Below are 23061 nucleotides of genomic sequence, written 5' to 3'. Positions count from 1 at the left end.
ATAGGGGCTATCTCTACACTCGCAGAACTTACCATCATTGTTAATAACAAGCTCCTTTTTAATTTTTTTCCCAATTATTTATTTATATTACTATGCTTAAGTTAATGGAAAAAGACAGCAGTTCTGCCCCATTTCAGAAAAAGTTTCCAATCAACACTGATTATGTAGTGACAAATAATTAGAAATGGTGACATCTTTGTGTCAAGACTGACAAGGAAGAATGGGCTCTAGTGCTACGGTTCATTTCCAACAACAAAATGGCACATTGGCCAGCACAAGCCATGCTAACACTGAGTCTTTAGCGCTGGGCACTGATGTGGATCTCTTCTCTGATGATAGTAAATCAAGTGAAATAACTGAGTTTAAAAAAAAAAAGTTTAAAACGAGCCCAAGTGAGTTTAAAAACTATACTTCTGACATATTTTCCTTTCAAAATTTACATAAAACACACTTTTCCACTCTAATAGCCCCAGTTTTTTTCTTACGTAGCCTGCCATGTAGCTGCAGATAGACTCTTCTGCCTCAAGGTGTAAACATAGGGGAAAAAATTAACAGCATCTGCATCATATTCTCTGTACACACTGCTATTGGATGGAAAATACAAAACTTAAAAAAAAAGGTTCCATCTTAGATTCTCACAACCTCTTGTTCCACCATTCATGAATCTGACTGTGATGCTAAGGTGACGATATATGTAAGTAGATTTTTGTTTTCAGCGAAGAAGACCTGGGAAAAGATGGATTTATCTCTTTTTCTTCAAGAGTTATCAGATAGTCTGTAATCCCAGCCCTTTCGGAGGCTGAGGTGGGTGGATCACTTGAGGTCAGGAGTTCAAGATCAGCCTGGCCAACATGGTGAAACCCCGTCTCTACTGAAAACTACAAAAATTAGCCAGGTGTGGTAGTGCACACCTGTAGTCCCAGCTGCTGAGGAGGCTGAGGTGGGAGGATTGCCTGAGCCCAGGAGTTCGAGGCTGTAGTGAGCTATGATTGCACCATTGCACCCCAGCCTGACAGAGTGAGACCCTGTCTCAAAAAAAAAAAAAAAAAAAAAAAAAAAAAGTAATCAGATGGTACATGCTCCTTAGAGCCCTCAATCTCTCGAACTAGAGCACGTTCCAGGATCACATGGCCTTCCTTGTAACGCTGGCTGTCTTCCGTGGCAAACTCATAGATCCATCCCAGTTTGCTACTGCAGTTTTTCACCTCACATGTCGAACCATGTGGCGGCTAGTGAGCATGACCCAATCTTGAGCTTCATTGTACTGCAGGTTCACTACCTTGTTAAAAAGAAATGCTCTGCCAGTGGCGCCTGTGAACCAAGTGGAAATGAATTCTGTGTGGTTGGTCAGGATTGTATCACAATTTGCATAAGAAAATGGACAGGTACCACCAATATGATCAAGGAAAATTCTGCCCATTTTTATGGCTGAAGTTTTTTTTTTTTTTTTTTTTTTTTTTGAGACGGAGTCTCGCTCTGTCGCCCAGGCTGGAGTGCAGTGGTGCAAACTCGGCTCACCGCAAGCTCCGCCTCCCGGGTTCACGCCATTCTCCTGCCTCAGCCTCCCAAGTAGCTGGGACTACAGGCGCCCACCACCACGCCCGGCTAATTTTTTGTATTTTTAGTAGAGATGGGGTTTCACTGTGTTAGCCAGGATGGTCTCGATCTCCTGACCTCATGATCCGCCCGCCTCGGCCTCCCAAAGTGCTGGGATTATAGGCGTGAACCACCGCACCCGGCCAACTATGGCTGAAGTTCTAAAAACCCTGTGCAGCGGTGAGATCTGTGGCTGCCAGTGGCTCCTGGCTCCTCAGCTGGGATTAATAAACAAGCTCCTTTTGGGGAGGGTGGGGGAAAAAAGAAAAAAAATAAATAAGCTCCTTTTGAGGAGTAATAATAAAAAGTTAGAATAGCTTATCAGTATAGAAACTAACCCTGGTGTGTTCAATTTGCGAAGGTATTTTTATATTAAAATATTTATTTTAGTAATATTTTTGCACATACATGTAAGCGCATGTATAAAATTGCTATTCTGTGTGTGTGTGTGTATATGTGTGCGCCCGCATGCTATGTGTGTGTATATGTGTGCGCACGCATGCTATCGCAGGTTAAGAAGTAATAGAAACAGGAAATAACCGCAATTATTAAGGTCAGTTTTGTTTGATGCTGTAGTATATATGGAGGCCACATTCCACTACAAGCAGTGGCCGGGGTATGGTGTTAATTTTTACTATAGTAGAGTTTAATTGCATAAAATATTGTCCTAAATAAATGGCCTATCGAGTTTGGAAATGTCTCTGTGTAACAGAATCACAATGAAATTTGAATTTTGTTATGATGTTTTTTATAAATGTACATAATGTGATTTGGAATGCAAAAGTGTTCCAAATCTGTTTATCCAAAATTTTCAAATTTGGTGAGTTCACTTGGACACTGTTCTCATATATTTCAGTGCAACAGTCAGTGAGAAAGAAAAGCATAAACTTTTCAAACAAATGTCTCTTTTTCAACAGGAAGACCTCTGGAGATACGTTGGAGCTGATGGAGGAGTCACTGGACATAAATCTGTTGAATAATGCCGTTCGCCTAAAATTCCAAAATTGCAGTGTTTTACCTGGAGGGGTTTATGTCTCCGAGACTCAGAATCATGTGATAATCTTGATGTTAACCAATCAAACAGTGCACAGGTTACTTTTACCACACCCCTCCCGGATGTATAGGAGTGTAAGTTGGCTAAGTGCAATATCTTTTATTTCCCAGATTACTCTAGGTGTCACAAATTTAGTGCTGAAGTGGTATCTTTTGGAATTGAAGGAAATTTGGATTCTCGTTATCCCTCACCAAGCATACTTTGATAGCTACCACTTAAAATGATCAGGCATACATTTTAAGTTGAGAATTAGTTTTCATTAAAAAGAATAGCTTTCTTCCTAAACTTGACAGTTTTTTACTTTAAAAACTTTTTTAGCAATAGAGAGGAACTGAGCAAAATTCTGGTTATTTTGGTTTAATAGAGTTTTCTTTTTAATTACTCCACAGGAGTTGGTAGTTGAAAGTCAGATGCAGTCAATATTCACTGACATTGGAAAAGTTGATTTCACAGATACTTGCAACTATCAGTTAATTCCAGCAGTACCTGGAATATCTCCTAATTCCACCGCCTCAACAGCCTGGCTTAGCAGTGATGGGGAGGCCCTGTTTGCCTTACCATGTGCTTCTGGGGGAATCTTTGTTCTTAAGCTACCTCCTTATGACATACCTGGTAAGAATGGGAACTGAGCATGGATTTAACTTTTAACAAGGAATGTTAACATTGAAACAGACCTGAAAAGTTCATCCTCGTCATCCAATGCAGGAATTGCATCTCTACTGCCCCGGAACTGGTCGTTCATTATGGCTTGCCTAATGAGTCCCTAATGCTTTACTTTTATACAGTGGATAAGGAACTATAAAGCATATTGGAGCATGGAAAAACAGATAGACAAGTATAAGACAGCCTGTTCTAAATCCTGTAGTAGAGATGAGTTGCCTAATTGTCTGCCCTGAGATGGAGGCAGTATAGCATTATAATTAAATTAATTGAAACAAAGACATTAAATACCCTGCACCAAGTTGCCACTGTGTCTTGCCTGGATTATTGTTTAGCTTTCTATATATCTCCCCAGATCTGTCCTTAACCCTCTTCAGAAACTTCTTAGGTGGACTGATATATTTAAAACCCAAGGGCTGGGCGCTGTGGCTCACGCCTGTAATCCCAGCACTCTGGGAGGCCAAGGCGGGCGAGTCACCTGAGGTTGGGAGTTTGAGACCAGCCTGACCAACATGGAGAAACCCGGTCTCTACTAAACATACAAAATTAGCTGGGCGTGGTGGCCCACGCCTGTAATCCCAGCTATTCGGGAGGCTGAGGCAAGAGAATCACTTGAACCCAAGAGGCGGAGGTTGTGATAAGCCAAGATCGTGCCATTGCACTCCAGCCTGGGCAACAAGAGCGAAACTCCATCTCAAAAAAGAAAACCAAAGTTGGGTCATGTCACTGCACTGTGTAAAGCCGTCCTTTATGTAGTGCAGTGACATGACGCAACTTTTCTTTTTTTCTTTTTGAGATGGAATTTCTCTCTGTCACCCAGGCTGGAGTACAGTGGCACGATCTCAGCTCACTGCAACCTCCACCTCCTGGGTTCAAGCAATTCTCCTGCCTCAGTCTCCTGAGCAGCTGGGATTACAGGCATTTGCCACCATGCCCGGCTAATTTTTGTATTTTTAGTAGAGACAGGGTTTCACCATGTTGGCCAGGCTGGTCTCGAACTCCTGACCTTGTGATCTGCCCACCTCGGCCTCCCAAAGTGTTGGGTTTACAGGCTTGAGCCACCGCGCCTGGCCTCCTTTCTTTCCTTCTTTTGAGACAGAGTCTCACTATCATCCAGGCTGGAATGCAGTGGTTCCATCTTGGCTCACTGCAACCTCTGACCCCCAGGTTCAAGTGATTCTTGTGTCTCAGCCTCCCGAATAGCAGAGATTACAGGTGCCCACCACCACACCTGGCTAATTTTTGAATTTTTACTAGAGACAGGGTTTTGCCACATTGACTAGGCTGGTCTCGAACTCCTGACCTCAAGTGATCCGCCTGCCTCAGCCTCCCAAAGTGCTGGGATTACAGGCGTGAGCCACCGCACCTGGCCAACATGACCCAAGTTGGGTTTCAAATATATCATGTTATGCTGAATAAACCCAGAGTCCTTACACTGGCCTAGAGTGACCCACTGCTGTCTCTAACTTCATCTGCTCACTCTTCCCCTCCTCTTCACCAGCCACATGCCTTCTTGCAATTCCTTGAATATGCCAGGAACACCCCTACTTCAAGGCATTTGTTTGGTATTGTCAGCTACTAGCTTGGCTCATTCCCTCAGCTCCTTTAGGTCTTTACTCAATGTCACCTCGTTGAGGCCTTCCCTGACCATCCTTTTCAAAATTGCAGTGCCCCTGCCTGCCCTCCCTATATCCTGGCACTCTCTGTACTCCTTTTGTTTCTTATTTTTCTGACTTACTACCATTCTACTTAATTTAACTGTCTCTGCTTCTCCCCTTCCCCCAAAGGAATATAAGTTCCATGAGGACAGGAGTTTTAAAATTTGTTTTGTTTACTGCTATGTCACCACCATCTAAAACTGTGCCTGGCACATGAAAGGTACCTAGTGATTGTTTTAGAAAGAATGAAGTGATTCTGCTGGGTGGCAATGTGGGTTACTGTCTGTAAAAGGCAAAAATTTCCACGAGAAGTATAAAAATGCCATTTTTATGGATCTAATAATGATTCAAAATATTTTAGGTGTGATATATGTAGGAAAGTTACATCCTAAAACTTTGTTAATACAGAAATACAGAAGTCTGTTGCCTATTATAAGGACCTTGTTTACGGTTACATCATTCTTGCCTTTGGGTTTCTCTAAGTGTGTTCAGGAGGTGCCCTGGATATCATTGCAGGTATGGTGTCAGTTGTGGAACTGAAACAGAGTTCAGTAATGCAACGATTGCTTACAGGCTGGATGCCAACAGCTATCAGGTGAGTGGTGTCTGGCAGGTAAATCAAAGGGCCCAAGAATTTAATCTTTTTGCACTGGTCGGCAGTTATTGTTTCCAGTCTTATTCCAAGGCAAACATTATACTGGAAAGGAGGACAGTCAGAATAACATTAAATTCCATCTGAGGAAAGCCACACTCCCAAGTCCCTTTCATCTGCAATTGGATGCCTTGTCAGCATAAATCGGCCTGTTTATATTCTCACAATATCCAGTTCAGTGCTCTGCCCTGACTTACCCAAATCCAGTTTCGTGTAAAATTATTAGAAGTAGAAAGTTTTTGATGGTTACAGGAAAACAATATGAAAGGAAACAGTCTTCCATTGTTATGTAGAGCCTTTTAAATTTTATTACAGTAATTGGTGATAAACCAAATAGAAATGTAGTTGTCTTATACCAGCATATAAGCTCTTGGTCCTTCTGCTAAGAGTGTGCATTTATAATTTTGTTATATTTCTTGAATTGCAAATTCTAATGATCAGATTCTTTGCAGTAAAACTCTAAAACTGGGTCTTATGTTTTAGGGGTGACCAGTCGCCTTCAGATCGTCCCCTCAGTCTTGCTGTTCATTGTGTGGAGCATGATGCCTTCATCTTTGCTCTGTGTCAGGATCATAAACTACGAATGTGGTCTTACAAGGTAAGTGCTACATTTATAGTTGCTGTAAGTTGAAACAGGGTTGTGAATCATGAGAATTGAAATAAATTTTGCTGTTTCTCTTAAAGATTATTAGATCAATTGGTTTGGAAATTATTGGTCACTTCCAGATTCAGACAGTTTCATTTAGCTTTATTTTGCATATATTTTCCTCCTAACTTACTGTCTTTTTGTTTGGAAAACTTATCAACCTAACAGGAACACTGGAAGAGTAGTACAAAGTATACCTTTCACTTTTTTTTTAATTTTTTAATTTTTTGAGACAGTCTCACTTTGTCACCCAGGCTGGAGTACAGTGGCATGAATATAGCTCACTGCAGCCTCTGCCTCCCAGGCTCAAGCGATTCTCCACCTCAGCTGCTCAAATAGCTGGGACTACAGGGGCACGCTACCACACCTGGCTAATTTTTGTATTTTTTGTAGAGATGGGGTTTTGCCATGTTACCCAGACTGGACCTTTCATTTAAGAGCAACAGTTGGTAAAATGGTTTTCAAGATTCATCTAAAAAAATACAGCTTATATTTTATATAAGTCTGATCTTATATTTCAGACTGAAGAGATGTTTTTCATGTTAGCCCCTCCCTCCCCCTTTTTATTTTCCCCCGAAACAGAGTTTCACCCTGTCACTCAGGCTGGAATGCAATGGCGCAGTCTCACCTCGCTGCAACCTCTGCCTCCCAGGTTCAAGTGATTCTCCTGCCTCAGCTTCCCAAGTAGCTGGGATAACAGGCATGCACCACTGCACCTGGCTAATTTTTATATTTTTTAGTAGAGATGGGGTTTCACTATGTTGGATAGGCTGGTCTCGAACTCCTGACCTCAGGTTATCCACCCACCTTGGCCTCCCAAAGTGCTGGGATTACACACCTGAACCACTGCGCCCGGCCCGTGTTAGCCCTTTTAAAACAAAAACCTGTAAGATCTTTTAGCAGATAAACTAGATAGAGCGGTAGATATAATGAAAGGTCCATCCTTTCAAAAGGTATGTTCTTCTGGCCTGAAGATCCCTTGAATATCACCTATTAACTATTTTCTTGGACAGGAGCAAATGTGCCTGATGGTAGCTGACATGCTGGAGTATGTCCCTGTGAAGAAAGACCTTCGGCTGACTGCTGGAACTGGACACAAATTACGGCTTGCTTATTCCCCCGCCATGGGACTATACCTGGGGATATACATGCATGCACCAAAACGAGGACAGGTATGAAAAATAAAACACATACCAAGTTATTCTGTGCGTACTGATGTGGAGAAATGGCTGTAGACTCAGTGAGTCTGTTCAAGCTCTTTTCACCGACCTAGGTGTGTTTCTGAGGTGATGGTTGGGTTTTGTGCTACTATGTGAATCAGAAGATCTTGAAGGAGGGGTCAGTATGAAAGGAAGTAGAGAGTTTAAAGTAACACGAAAGGAAAAGTTAACAGAAACTAAACAAGAAGAGCAAATTAGGAGGTCTGGGTGAAAAAACAGAATTCCTGAAAGGGATGTAGGTGTTAAGTGGTTATGGTGAAGTTAATTTTTCTAAATAAATTTGCTTAGCATCCAGACAGTAGCTGCTGTCTGTAGATGAGATATGTAGGATGTGATGTAATAGTGTAATCATTTAATAAACAGCCATTTGTTGAGTATTGTGTGTTTGGCGCTGTGCCAGTCCCTTTATGCATATTAATAATAGCAAACACTGGGATTGTGCTTACTCTGGGCTCATATGCTATATGCGTTTTATCCATTTAATCCTAATAACAGCCCAGTGAGGTAGGGTCTGTCTCCCTTACTATGCAGGAGCTCTGATTCCCCCACTGAGTCCCCGCACGAGGCCACTGCCCTTCCTGGATGCCCTTCTCACTTCTGTTGGGATCTCATAGCCCACTCCACATTGCTCCTCCAGTGTGGATGCCCTCCTTACCCTGTTTGGGCCCTGAGACCACCAGACTGCCCCATGCAATGGACCTCCTCCTCACCCAGCCTGAGTTTCCATCCTGCACCAAGCTTTCTGTCCACGTGGAGGCCGTGTCAAACTGTTCCTGCTCCCCCGCCCCCCCAAAGTCAGGCAGTCCCAAATGTGGACACTCTTCTTTAGTCCCTGGGCTCTTGCCTCATCACACCTGGCCATATCACCCCTGCATGCGTGCCCTGCTCACTCACTGGTGTTCTCACTCCTGTGCTGGGACGTGCCTGCACCAATGCTCTCTTCAGCCTGTTCAGACTGACTCCTTATGCCGAACCCCAACCCCCCAGGTCCCCGACCCTTACCTTCTGGCCAGCGAGGATATCTACCTTGCTCTAGGTACCTACTGATTTTTAGATTGGATTGCTTAGGAACAGAATGGAAGGAAAGAGGAAGAGCTCATTCTTGCAGTTTTTTCCTAATATTGTGGCCCAAAAGTATCATGCTATCAAGACATTTATCTTGATTGCACATAATTGTTCTATTCTCTCTTCTGGAGGACAACCCTTGAACTATTTGAACATACCTATCTATCTCCTCTAAGTACGCTCTTCTCTGCATGTAGGTTGTGGGTAGTAGGAGAATTGACCCTGCTCTAACTTCCTTAGTTCCTTCCATTGTTATTCATGTAACATCCTGTTGATCAGTCTCCTCTACATGTTACAATTAGTTTGTCACACTAAAATAGTGGTTCTCAAACTTTTGGTCTCGGGGCCCTATTATACTGTTACCGAGAACTGCAAAGAGCTTTTGTTGATGTGGGTTATATCTGTAATTTATTAGAAATTAAAACTGGCTGGATGTGGGTTGACACATTTTATTATGCAGTATCTAAATTACTGTTTTGGGGGGTAATCCCCAAGACCATCTCACCTGTATGTCCAGTAATACTCTGAAAGGACTCATAGGGCTCAGTATGTAGTTGTGCTGACAGCTAAAATGTATTACAGTGAAAAGATACAAAGCAAAGTCAAAAAAGGGAAAAAGCACATGGAGTGAAGTCTGAGGCCAGACACAATTGTCTTAAGAGTCCCCTCCCAGTAGAGTCTCACAGGACATGCTTAATTCTTCCAGCACTGAATTGTGATGACATGTGGAAAATGTTGTTTCCCAGGAAAGCTTGCTAGAGGCACAGTGCCCAAGATTTTTATTGGGGACTGGTCATATAGGGACCCTCTGCCTAGCATGAACCAAATTTCCAGGCTCCTGGAAGGAAAACAAATATTCTGCATAAACTGCATTGTTTGTGCAAACAGTCTAGGCACAGTAAACCATCCTTACCAGTTAGGGAACCATGGGAACACTGCCAACGTTGCAGGCAAGCCTTTCTTTTTTCTTTTTCTTTTTGAGACGGAGTCTTGCTCTGTCGCCCAGGCTGGAGTGCAGTGGTGTGATCTCAGCTCACTGCAACCTCCGCCTCCCAGGTTCAAGCAATTCTCCTGACTCAGCCTCCTGAGTCGCTGGAACTACAGGTGCCCGCCACCTCACCCAGCTAATTTTGTATTTTTAGTAGGGATGGGGTTTCACCATATTGGCCAGGCTGGTCTCGAACTCCTGACCTTGTGATCTGCCCACCTCGGCCTCGCAGAGTACAAGCAAGCCTTTCTAAGGACAGCAGCCTCAGGCTTGCTATGTTAACCCTTTCTGCACAATTATTATCATTGATGGTATTATCATTGATGATCTCTCAGAAGAGCCTTGAGAAGCTCTGGAGTTCATGTTAGTGGATACAAAGTTTTCTGAAATTATAGTTTTCACTTTAAAACTTGAAATGTATCATTGGCAACAAATACTGTCATTTGTTTTCCCTGAAATGACAGGTTCACTTTATTCTTTTTTTTTTTTCTTTTGTGATGGAGTTTGGCGCTCTTGTCACCCAGGCTGGAGTGCAGTGGCGTGACCTCAACTCACTGCAACCTCTGCCTCCTGGGTTCAAGCAATTCTCCCGTGTCAGCCTCCAGAGTAGCTGGGATTACAGGTACCTGCCACCATGCCCGGCTAATTTTTTGTATTTTTAATAGAGATGGGGTTTCACCATGTTGGCGAGTCTGGTCTCGAACTCCTAACCTCAGGTGATTCACCCGCCTCAGCCTCCCAAAGTGCTGGGATTACAGGCATGAGCTACCACGCCCAGCCTATTCATTTATTTAAACAGCTTTCTTGAGATGTAATTCACTCACCCATTTAAAGTATACAATTCAATGAGTTTTAGTATATCCACAGATACGAGCAACCATTACTATAGTCAACTTTAGAACATTTCCATCACCTCAAAAAGAAACCCCATACCCTTTAGCTATCATTCTTCCCTTCCCCTACCTCTTCCCAGCTCTACACAACTGCTAATCTATTTTCTGTCTTTATGAAGTTACTTATTCTGGTCATATTATGTCAGTGGAATCATATAAGTGGTTTTCTGTGACTGGCTTCTTTCACTTAGCGTAATATTTTTAAGGTTCATCCATGTAGCATGTGTTGTCAGCACTTCATTCTGTAAGTGCCCGATATATAGAGCTCATTTATCAAGACAGGAATTGGAATAGAGAGAGTTTAATACACATAGAGCCAGCTAAACGGGAGACTGGAGATTTACTGTTACTCAAATCAGCCCCCCTGAAAATTTAGAGGCTAGGGTTTTTCAAAGATAGTTTGGCAGGCGGGGCAAGGCTATGAGTGCCGCTGACTGGTTGGAGATGCAATTGTAGGAGTGTGGAAAACCATCCTATGCTCTGAGTCTGCTTCTGGGTCGGGGCCACAGAAGAGTTGCTCATCTGACTAGAGCCAGAAATGTAAAAAACCGAAAACATATTTTAAAAGGCCAGTGTAAGGTGCTACAATGGTGATGTTATTTACAGAAGTAAATAGGTGAGATAATCACCTCACACCTATTAGGATATCTACAATTGAATGAATGAATAAATAAATAAAATAAATAAATGTCTTGGCGAGGATATGGAGAAATTAGAACTCTTGTTGTTGTTGAGAAATCAGAACTCTTGTACATTGCTAGTGGGAATGTAAAATACTGCAGCCATTATGAAAAACAGTATAGTGGTTCCTCAAAAAATTAAACATAGAATTACCATATATTCCAGAAATTCCACTTCTATGTGTATATATATACCCAAAAGAATCAAAAGCAGGGTCTCAAAGGTATATTTGTACAACCATATACATAGTAGCGTTACTCACAATAGGCAATAAGTTAAAGCAGCCCAAGTGTCCATCCACAACAAATAGGTAAACAACGTGTTGCATGTACGTACAGTTGAATATTTCAGTTTTTAAGAGGAAGGAAGGCCAGGAGCGGTGTCTCACGCCTGTAATCCCAGCACTTTGGGAGGCCAAGGCGGGTGGATCACGAGGTCAGGACATCAAGACCATCCTGGCTAACACGGTGAAACCCTGACTCTACTAAAAATACAAAAAAATTAGCCAGGCGTAGTGACGGGTGCCTGTAGTCCCAGCTACTCCGTAGGCTGAGGCAGGAGAATGGCAGGAACCTGGGAGGCAGAGCTTGCAGTAAGCTGAGATCGCGCCACTGCACTCCAGCCTGGGCGATAGAGCAAGGCTCCTTATCAAAAAAAAAAGGAAGGAAATGCTGACACATGCTACTACATGGGCGAGCCTTGAAGACATTATGCTAAACGACATAAACCAGTCACAAAAACACAAATAATATATGACCCTTCCACTTACATGGAGTACCTAGAGTAGTCAAATTTATAGAGACAGAAAGTAAAGTGGTGGTTGCCAGGGGCTAGGAGTTGAAGGGAAATGGGAAATTGTTTTTTTTTTTGAGATGGAGTCTCGCTCTGTCACCCAGGCTGGAGTGCAGTGGCGCAATCTCGGCTCACTGCAAGCTCTGCCTCCCGGGTTCACGCCATTCTCCTGCCTCAGCCTCTCCGAGTAGCTGGGACTACAGGTGCCCGCCACCACGCCCGGCTAATTTTTTGTATTTTTAGTAGAGACGGGGTTTCACCGTGGTCTCGATCTCCTGACCTCGTGATCCACCCGCCTCGGCCTCCCAAAGTGCTGGGATTACAAGCGTGAGCCACCGCGCCTGGCCGGAAATTGTTTATTGAGTATAGAGTTTCAGTTATGCAAGGTGAAGATGAAAAGAGTTCTATAGATTGGTTGTACAACAGTGTGAATATACTTAACACTGCTAAAAATAGTTAAGATGGTAAATTTGACATTATGTGTATTTTACTACATTAAAATAAAGTGGTTCTACCTGGCCTGTGTGGGTGAAAAAGAAAAAAATTTTTGAAGACTGTACTTTCAGAGATCATTTCTGCAGTAAATACCATTTGACCCAGCCATCCCATTGCTGGGTATATACCCAAGGGATTATAAATCATGCTACTATAAAGACACATGCACACGTATGTTTATTGTGGCACTATTCACAATAGCAAAGACTTGGAACCAACCCAAATGTCCATCAGTAATAGACTGGATTAAGAAAATGTGGCACATATACACCATGGAATTCTATGCAGCCATAAAAAAGGATGAGTTCATGTCCTTTGTAGGGACACAGATGAAGCTGGAAACCACCATTCTGAGAAAACTATCGCAAGGACAGAAAACCAAACACCACATGTTCTCACTCATAGGTGGGAATTGAACAATGAGAACACCTGGACACAGGGAGGGGAACATCACACACTGGGACCTGTCGTGGGGTGGGGGGAGTGGGGAGGGATAGCATTAAGAGAAATACCTAATGTAAATGAATTAATGGGTGCAGCACACCAACATGGCACATGTATACAAATGTAACAAACCTGCACGTTGTGCACATGTACCCTAGAACTTAAAGTATAAAAAAAAAAAAAAAAAGAAAAGAAAAAAATTATTGGCCAGGTGCAGTGGCTCACGCCCGTAATCCCAGTTCTTTGGGAGGCTGAGGCAGGCGCATTATGAAGTCAGGAGTTCGAGACCAGCCTGGCCAACATGGTGAAACCCTGTCTCTACTAAAAATACAAAAATTAGCCGGGCATGGTGGTGGGTACCTGTAATCCCAGCTACTCGGGAGGCTGAGGCAGGAGAATAGCTTGAACTTAGGAGGCGGACGTTGCAGTGAGCCGAGATCGTGCCATTGCACTCCAGCCTGGGCGACAGAGCAAGACTCTGTTTCAAAAAAAAAAAAAAGTTTTTTTTAAAGGTTTCTGAATGGTAATAGCCCTTGCTTCGAAAAGTAACATGTTGATTATTTCAGGTAATACATGATCATCTTGTGTTTTAACAGTTCTGCATTTTCCAGTTGGTGAGCACTGAGGGTAACCGCTATAGTCTAGATCACATTTCTTCACTGTTCACTTCTCAGGTAGGTTGATTCACCCTTTGCATATCACATAAGTACGAGAAAAAGAAGTATTGGCTAACTCTTTTATGGTATAATGGGATTGTAGTCTTAAAATGGAATTATTTCATGATGTATGGAACAAAATTTCATTTAGACTTCACCAAATTCATGTGGTACCATGTTTTGTTTTCATACATTTACCTCTCCTACTGATGAGAAAGTAAGTCACCATGAACTACTACTTTCTTTCTTATTTTATCCCTTTTTTTCCCGTATTTCCTCCTAGGAGACACTGATTGACTTTGCCTTAACTTCCACGGATATCTGGGCCCTGTGGCATGATGCTGAGAACCAAACAGTAGTGAAATACATCAACTTTGAACAGTATGGGTCACTTAATTCTATCATCCTACCTCACCCCAAGCAATTTCATGCTAAGAAGACAAGAGAGGCCGGGCGCCATGTCTCATGCCTGTAATCCTAACACTTTGAGAGGCCGAGGCAGGCAAATCACTTAAGCTCAGGAGTTCGAGGCCAGGCTGGGCAACATGGTGAAACCCCGTCTCTACTAAAAACACAAAAAATTAGCTGGGCCTGGTGGCAGGTGCCTATAATCCCAGCTACTCGGGAGGCAAGGTGTAGCATGAGAATCACTTGAACCCAGGAGGCGGAGATTGCAGTGAGCCAACATTGCTCCACTGCCCTCCAGCCTGGGCAACAGAGTAAGACTCTATCTCAAAAAAAAAAAAAAAAAGACGAGAGCTTTTTCTGTAGAACCAAGTCAAGGGTTTTCATTCGAATAATTCAGCCCTGGGTTTTCATCTTGTTATTGTCTTCCTGAAATACCTCTTGTGCATTTTGTGTTATTTTTTACATTTTTGTTTTAGGACAAAATGAGAATTTTGGGGGTTGGACTAAGATAAAATGTCATATTTCTTGGGAGAGATAGCACATATCCAAAATACCTCTAATCTGGGAGTTTTCTTTGTTTCTAAGCTAAGACTGTTCCTGATTCCTGCAACTTCCTTAGGATACTATAGCCTTTGTGTTTTCAATTTTCTCATGAGATGAGAAATAGATTGGACAAGTGCAGTGCTTCTCAAATTTATTTTAAAACAGGGCCGGGCACAGTGGCTCATACCTGTAATCCAAGCACTTTGTGAGGCTAACGTGGGAGGATTGCCTGAGGCCATGGTTCAAGACCTGTCCGGGCAACATAGCAAGACCTTGTCTCTATAAAAAATAAACTAGCGGCCGGGCACGGTGGCTCATGCCTGTAATCCCAGTACTTTGGGAGGCTGAAGCGGGCAGATCACGAGGTTGGAAGTTTGAGACCAGCCTGGCCAACGTGGTCAAACCCCATCTCTACTAAAAATACGAAAATTAGCTGGGCGTGGTGGCGTGTGCCTCTAATCCCAGCTACTCAGGAGGCTGAGGCAGGAGAATCTCTTGAACCCGGGAGACGGAGGTTGCAGTGAGCCAAGATCATGCCATTCACTCCAGGTTAGGCGGCAAAGCGAGACTCCATCTCAAAAATAAATAAATAAATAAATAAAAATAAATAAACTAGCCAGGTGTGGTGGCACGATGCACCTTAGACTGAAGCAGGAGGATTGCTTGAGCCTCGGAGTTCAGGCTTCAGTGAGCTATGAATGTGTAGTATTTTATGAGTATAAAATTATAACACAATTTAGTGTTGATTATATCTAATATTAGATATATTTGGTATCTAATATTAATGTACATGATATTAGTTTGCAAGCTTTAGGTAGTTAAAAATACATTTTACAAAACAATTTTTGGCTGGTCCCATGATAATGGATTGTCAGAACTTAACATTAGTGTCACTAAAGTTGGTGTACAGCCCTCCACTGCTAAATTTGGCCAAAAATAAAAAACCATTTTGAAGCAAACACTTGTCTAACCCCTGAAACATCTGTAGAGGCTCCCTTGGGACAGAGCTTGAAGACCACTGAACTAATTGAACCCTCTGGGTCCCTGATAACCCTAGATCCTAAGGTGGAATTCTGGGAATGATTGCCTGCCAGGTTGACCTCAAGCCATACCTCAGAAGATAAAAAAAAGTACTCCTTATAGATGGCATTTGAGCAAAGTAGTCAGAAAGCACAGGCTGCAGAGTTGGAGCAGGGTTGGGATCTTAGTTGTGCAACTTACTAGCTGTGATATACCCTCAGCCTCACTCTGTACATCTGTGAAATGGGAGTACTGTATCCTTCAAAGAATTATAAGGCATCCATGAATGTCTAAAACTGCATCTAGCATAATATCTAGCAAATAGTAAATGCAAAATAAAAGTTAGCTATTCTTTGTATTTGATGCCTTAGTGTTAAAATGACATTAAAGATTATGGGCTTGGGATCTGAAACAATGAGTTTCAATTTTAGGAAGGTACTTGTTAAAACTTGGTAAGAAAACTTGTATAAAAACTAGGCTCTGCTAAAAATGTTTCTCTTTCTTATTTAAAAAGGATGTTTTTAATAGAATTGATGAAGCAGTCATTGCAGGGCTCTGTGATGGGGCCCTCCCTGCCCAGGTGCTGCCAACAGCATGCATTTCATTTGTAGTGATCATTTCCATATACACTGGTGGACTTTCTGTCTCTAGTAATGTTGCAGGTCAGTGGAATCCAGTTTTTATGCAGCCTCTGCCAGAGGAAGAGATTGTCATCAGAGATGATCAAGACCCCAGAGTAAGTAAATGCTCAAATGTTATAGAAGAGAATGATTTACTTCGATCTTTTTTTTTTTTGAGACAGAGTCTTGCTCTGTGGCCCAGGCTGGGGTGCAGTGGCATGATCTTGGCTCACTGCAACCTCCGCCTCCCAGGTTCAAGCAATTATCCTGCCTCAGCCTCCCGAGTAGCTGGGACTACAGTCATGCACCACCACACCCAGCTAATTTTTGTACTTTTGTAGAGACGGGGTTTCACCATGTTGGTCAGGCAGGTCTCGAGCTCCTGGCCTCAGGTGATCCGCCCACCTCGGCCTCCCAAAGTGCTAGGATTACAGGCATGAGCCACCATGCCCAGCCAAATCTCCACATTTTTAAGGGACACCCTCAGGATAAATAAAAAAAGCTTTCAGTTGATGCCTTAGTGTTAAAATGACATTAAAGATTATGGCCTTGGGATCTGAAACAATGACTATTTGCAGGAGTAGAAAACATACTTCAAAAATCTTAAATTGAATATTACTGCACTCTTAATCCCAAGAGTTTATTGGTGGTAGTTATTTATTGTTCCAGTTAACTACTGGCACTTGGCATTTGTCTAAAAGCCAAAATCATATGCTGATTACTAAAATTGTTGTTTTTCTCCTTCATTTTGGTTATTTTATCATCTACCAAAAGCTCAGTAGAAGGAAGGAAACTTGAATGACTGTTAGTCAGATTTACTACTTGGGGGCAAATCTGGTTTAGGAGAGTTGGTCAAAATCATTAGGCAATATGAGATTTTTCCATGTTCTCTCTACTTCATTTCCCTACTTGTGAGAGTTTATTGCTGTTTGTTGTTTGCATATAATACCTATTATTACTGGTTCCATTTCTTTTACGTGTGAGTCATAAAATGAATACCATAGATGGTGTAGAAACCAGCTTCATTTACTTGTTCTCTTACCAATGTATATCACCAATTAGATTTGCTTCTTCATTTAAGATTGGCATTTGACAAAGCTTGCTTTCTGCCAGAACCCAGTGAAGCTCTCCATGGGGAGCACACCATTTTAAGTATAGTACCTCTAGTTGACTCAAAGACATTGCAGTCTTCACTTTCAGTGTGAAAACGTAACCGCACTGCTGTTATTGCCCACATATAGACGGGCAAAATGGCAATGTTCATACAGTAGAAACTCAAACTTTGGTGTTATGTGTTGAATTCCAAATTTTGTTTAGGACAATAGTAACTTTTGTTTTAATGTTCTAACAGGAGATGTATCTGCAAAGTCTTTTTACACCAGGACAATTCACAAATGAAGCTTTATGTAAGGCTTTACAGGTCAGCAAAAAAAATTTACTGTTTGTTTAAGACTATTTCTTATTTTATTACTGTATTATATAATTAATTACTGTTAAGTTTTTGCATATATTAAACACTGAATGTACTTCTGTATTCATACATATGTGTGTTTGTAAATACTTTTATAATTTTTTTAATGTTCTTTCCATTAAATACAGTATTCCTGGTGGAGAGGTGGGGGGGGAGGGACCACTTTCCCAGTAATCAGTGACACATGCCAGAGTTAGAGAAACTTCTACCTACAGTACTGTAAAAAGATACCATACAGCACTGCATAGAATCTCTGTACTTGAGAGAAACTTAAAGTGGTTTTTTGTTTAGTTTTGGTTATACTGTTTTAACCTTTTTATTAGGACAGTGAAGGTCTGACTTGGTTCAGGTTCAAGAAAACTCTAGGCCGGGCGTGGTGGCACACGCCTATAGTCCCAGCTACTTGGGAGGCTGAGGCAGGAGACTCTCTTGAACCCGGGAGGCAGAGGTTGCAGTGAGCCAAGATTACGCCACTGCACTCCAACCTGGCGACAGAGTGAGACTCTGTCTCAAAAAAAATAAAAGTTTTTAGCTTCAAATTCATCGTATAAGAGAAGCCCAGTGCTTTACAAAAGGATTCTTTGGCCAATGGTGGTGACTCACACTTGTGATCCCAAAATTTTGGGAGGCTGAAGCAGGAAGATCACTTGAGCCCAGGAGTTTAAGAGCAGCCTGGGCAACAGAGGGAGACCCCATCTCTAAAAAAAATAAAATAAAATAGAAAAATAGCCAGGTGTGGTGGCATGCACCTGTGGTCCCAGCTACTCAGGAGCCCTAGGTTGGAGGACTGCTTTAGCCCAGGAGGTAGAGGGTGTGGTGAGCCTTGATCATGCCACTGCATTCAGCCTGGGAAACACAGTGAGACCCTATCTTTAAAAAAAAAAAAAAACTGGCCGGGCGCAGTGGCTCACGCTTGTAATCCCAGCACTTTGGGAGGCCGAGGCGGGCGGATCACGAGGTCAGGAGATCGAGACCACGGTGAAACCCCGTCTCTACTAAAAATACAAAAAATTAGCCGGGCGTGGTGGCGGGCGCCTGTAGTCCCAGCTACTCGGAGAGGCTGAGGCAGGAGAATGGCGTGAACCTGGGAGGCGGAGCTTGCAGTGAGCCGAGATTGCGCCACTGCACTCCAGCCTGGGTGAAAGAGCGAGACTCCGTCTCAAAAAAAAAAAAAAAAACTGAAAGGATTTTTTAAGGTTTCAAAGGCTTCTGGCTGGGTGCAGTGGGTCACACCTGTAATCTCAGCACTTTGGGAGGCCAAGGGGGTGGATTGCTTGAGCTCAGGAGTTCAAGACCAGCCTGGGTAACATGGCAAGATTCCCATCTCTGTTAACAACAAAAAAGTTACAAAAAAAGACTTTTTTTTTTTTTCCTTTGAGGCAGAGTCTCCCTCTGTTGCCCAGGCTGGAGTGCAGTGGCACAATCTTGGCTCACGGCAACCTCCGCCTCCTGGGTTCAGGTGATTCTCCTGCTTCAGCCTCCCGAGTAGCTGGGACTACAGATGCATGCCACCACACCCGGCTAATTTTTGTAGTTTTTAGTAGAGACAGGGTTTTGCCATATTGGCCAGGCTTGTCTCGAACTCCTGGCCTCAAATGATCCACCGCCTCAGTCTCCCAAAGTGCTGGGATTACAGGCATGAGCCACCGCACCCAGCTTTCATAGGCTTCTTTAAATTACTACTTAGCTTCATGGATGGATTTAAAATACAATAACTCATATAATTGAAAATTATATTAGAATCTTTTTGTCTGACCTCCCGCATAAAACAGAAATGCCTTCTGAGGCTTTTGTGATAGTTATTCAGCCTTTAATTGTCTCTACCTCCACTGACCACTTTCTCACTACCTCTTGTGGGAGTTATTATTCCCAAACTGTGTCACTGAAAAGGAAGCCTCTCTTCTATAAATCAACCCTTCAGGTATTTTAAGAATCTTTCCAGGTCATCTTTCTCCAGACTAAATACACCCAGTTTCTTAACTTTCTCTCAGGTGATGTGTGTTCCAGGTATGCCAAATCTCTATTATATAGTTTTACATTGCCTCTACATCTTCTAAACTGAAATATTTTTCGTTCAGTTTTGGCTATTATATAGAAGTCTAAAATGTCTTTTAATGTTAGATTTTCTGTCGAGGAACTGAGAGGAATTTGGATCTTTCCTGGAGTGAACTGAAGAAAGAAGTTACTTTAGCTGTTGAAAATGAGGTGAGGCTTGGGTAGAGAAAGAATAAGAATTCCTTCCATCTTGATATAGGGCAGATTGGTAATGACTGAGGAATTATTGGAATTCTTCACTTGACCTTGTTTGTTGGAACATATAAATGTTTAAACCTTTTAACTAGAGAATCAGGTACACATTTGCATAGTCTATGGCCATTAATACGTAAGGAATATTCATTTGGCTGTAGCTTAGTATAATGATATTGGACAATTATATTTTTTGTGGACAAAGATCCTGAATGGCATCAAAAGTTTAATTTCTTTCATTTCTTCTTTGCCAGCTTCAAGGAAGTGTAACAGAGTATGAATTCTCCCAGGAGGAGTTTCGAAATTTACAACAAGAATTCTGGTGCAAGTTCTATGCCTGTTGTCTTCAGTATCAAGAAGCCCTCTCTCATCCTCTTGCCCTACATTTGAATCCACACACAAACATGGTGTGCCTGCTGAAAAAAGTAAGTGAGCTAAAGCATAGAGAAGACCTTCCTGAGACAGTTCAGTGGCTGTTATAACAAAATGCCTTCAGAAAACAAAAAGTTCAGTGGTTCTCGCTGAATGTTGGTCTGCTGAATGTTGCGGTTAGCATTTAGGACTTTGCATTTGTATTTTATCCCCTAAAATTGTGATTCATCCATTTAAATAGTTTTGTGTTATTATCTATACTTTTTTTGTATTTTATTGTATTTATTTACTTTTTTTTTTTTCTTTTTTTGAGTTGGAGTCTTGCTGTGTCACCCAGGCTGTAGTGCAGTGGCGTGATCTCAGCTAACTGCAACCTCTGCCTCCCAGGTTTACGCTATTCTCCTGCCTCAGCCTCTCGAGTAGCTGGGACTACAGGCGCCGGCCACCATGCCTGGCTAATTTTTTGTATTTTTAGTAGAGACGGGGTTTCACCGTGTTAGCCAGGATGGTCTCGATCTCCGGACCTCATGATCTGCCCGCCTTGGCCTCCCAAAGTCCTGGGATTACAGGCGTGAGCCACTGCACCTGGCCCAGTGGCACTCTTAAGGCTCACTGCAGCTTCAACCTCCCAGGCTCAGGTGATCTTCCCACCCCAGCCTCACTAGTAGCTAGAACTAAAGCTGCGTGCCACCACACTTGGCTAATTTTTTGATTTTTTTTTTAGAGATGGGGTTTCATCATGATGTCCAGGCTGGTCTTGAACTCCTTGGCTCAAGTGATCCTCCCACCTCAGCCTCCCAAACTGCTGGGATCACAGATGTGAGCCACTGTGCCCAGCCAAGACTACACCTGTTATTTTATAGAGTGTATTGCAACTTGGGTTTGTCTCGTGTGTCCTCATGATAAGATGCACATCTCAATTATTTTATACCTTTAAAATTTTACTGAAAAAAATGTAACTGGAAAATTTGTATTTCCAGGGGTACCTGTCTTTCCTTATTCCCTCCTCCTTAGTGGATCATTTGTATCTCCTGCCTTATGAGAACCTTTTGACAGAAGATGAGACAACCATATCTGATGGTAATAGTAATTGTTATGTCCATATTTAATCCCCTTCCTATATAAACCCTATGCTTCGTTTCACATGGATACAAAAAATATTGATTGCCACACCTGTCTTGGTCACTTTACCACACCACAAATATTTTAATGAACACTTAAGAGACCAAGCATCTCTGAGACCTCAGGTAGATTTCTTGTCATTTAATTATTAACATTTTAATGTAATAGCAATCAATAGATTGTCATTGACTTAAGACATAAATGTTAACTTTCTCTTATTTGTAGATGTGGATATCGCTCGGGATGTCATATGTCTTATAAAATGCCTCCGGCTGATTGGAAAGTCAGTAACTATGGATATGTCAGTTATAATGGAAATGAGTTGTTATAACCTACAGTCTCCGGAAAAGGCTGCAGAGCAGATTCTGGAAGATTTGATCACTATTGATGTGTAAGGAGAATTAGGGTAAAGTGCATTTCCTAATGGAAATTCAGCATTTTTAGCGCCAAAATTGGGATTTTAATGTATGTTCCAGAGCGTACAAAGTAGTAGCTTAAAGTCAGACTGATGTGCCATGATTCTAAATACGTATTTCTACTTTTAACAGAAAATTTAACACGACTTCAAGTCTAGAAATAGACTTGTAAAATACGCTTTAACAATTAACTGAGCTAAAAATTCTAAAAAGCAAAACTGTTCTTACATTTGTTTTGTGTGTCGTTTATGAAAAACTGAGAGGAAATTTGCTATGTAGAGGGACTGTATCTTATATGCCAGAGTGATTATCTTCATTCCTTTATCTGGTTCTCTTGTTTCATAATGTATTTAGCTTATAGGATGTATAGAACTTGTCTTACGTATTCTCGGTAGTAATAAGAGTTTTGTAATTGTCCTTATAGAGAAAATGTAATGGAGGATATTTGTAGTAAACTGCAAGAGATTAGGAACCCAATCCATGCAATTGGACTACTTATACGGGAAATGGATTATGAAACAGAAGTGGAAATGGAAAAGGGATTCAATCCAGGTAAATGACAGAACAACAGATGTGCCTCTTTGATTAAAACAATGATGCATTCAACTCCATTTTTCTTCTTTTTACAGCTCAGCCTTTGAATATTCGAATGAATCTTTCCCAGCTCTATGGTAGTAACACAGCAGGGTATATTGTGTGCAGAGGGGTGCATAAAATCGCCAGTACTCGTTTCCTGATCTGCAGACATCTTTTGATCTTACAGCAGCTGTTAATGAGGCTTGGAGACGCTGTAAGTACCGCTTGAGGGAAAACTTGTAAAATCTAAAACCTGATACAGGCCTACAAGAACTTAGGAGCAAAATGTCAGCCCTGCTAGCACAGATACTTTTGTCTTGGTTCACTGCTTTATTCCCCCAAGCTTGGCCTTATGAGGTGCTCTATAAATATTTTTGAATTAAGAATGAATAAGCATTGTAATCCTTGTGAGATTATAGATTAAGAGCATATATGGAGGGGACGGTGGGGAGGGAGAACATCAGGAAGAATAGCTAATGGATCCTGGGCCTAATACTTAGGTGATGGGTTGATCTGTGCAGCAAACCATCATGGCACACGTTTACCTACGTAACAAACCTGCACATCCTGCACATGTACCCTGGAACTTAACAGTAGATTTAAAAAAAATATATGAAGCAGATTGCTTTACTCTTAACCTTCATATGTGTAGTAGTGGAAAATTTTCCCAGGTTGGCTCTCCCAAAATGTAGTATTATTAATAACTATGAATGTGGTAAGCGTACCCTTTAGTATGGAGGAAGGAAAAGAAAACTCTCTTTTTTTT

The 23061-nt window shown here is 41.9% G+C and overlaps 1 protein-coding gene and 1 pseudogene across 1 annotated transcript in view; one reads left to right on the top strand and one right to left on the bottom strand.

The window, feature by feature from the left end:
• NUP160 (nucleoporin 160) overlaps positions 1–23061 on the top strand; it is a 65416-nt gene that overhangs the window by 8854 nt on the left and 33501 nt on the right. Inside the window, exons 3-17 of the mRNA XM_003278987.4 lie at positions 2514–2724; positions 3040–3262; positions 5485–5563; positions 6104–6218; positions 7280–7438; positions 13441–13518; positions 13784–13881; positions 16123–16207; positions 17443–17511; positions 19684–19767; positions 20064–20234; positions 21162–21261; positions 21529–21694; positions 22144–22271; positions 22349–22509. Coding sequence (XP_003279035.2) covers positions 2514–2724; positions 3040–3262; positions 5485–5563; positions 6104–6218; positions 7280–7438; positions 13441–13518; positions 13784–13881; positions 16123–16207; positions 17443–17511; positions 19684–19767; positions 20064–20234; positions 21162–21261; positions 21529–21694; positions 22144–22271; positions 22349–22509 — 1927 coding nt within the window. The remainder of the gene's footprint in view (positions 1–2513; positions 2725–3039; positions 3263–5484; positions 5564–6103; positions 6219–7279; positions 7439–13440; positions 13519–13783; positions 13882–16122; positions 16208–17442; positions 17512–19683; positions 19768–20063; positions 20235–21161; positions 21262–21528; positions 21695–22143; positions 22272–22348; positions 22510–23061) is intronic.
• On the bottom strand, positions 1065–1825 carry LOC105738819 (annotated as a pseudogene).

This window comes from Nomascus leucogenys, chromosome 15, assembly GCF_006542625.1.
Source record: "Nomascus leucogenys isolate Asia chromosome 15, Asia_NLE_v1, whole genome shotgun sequence".
In the NCBI taxonomy this organism is placed as follows: domain Eukaryota; kingdom Metazoa; phylum Chordata; class Mammalia; order Primates; family Hylobatidae; genus Nomascus; species Nomascus leucogenys.
This window is presented reverse-complemented; position numbering and strand designations above follow the sequence as displayed.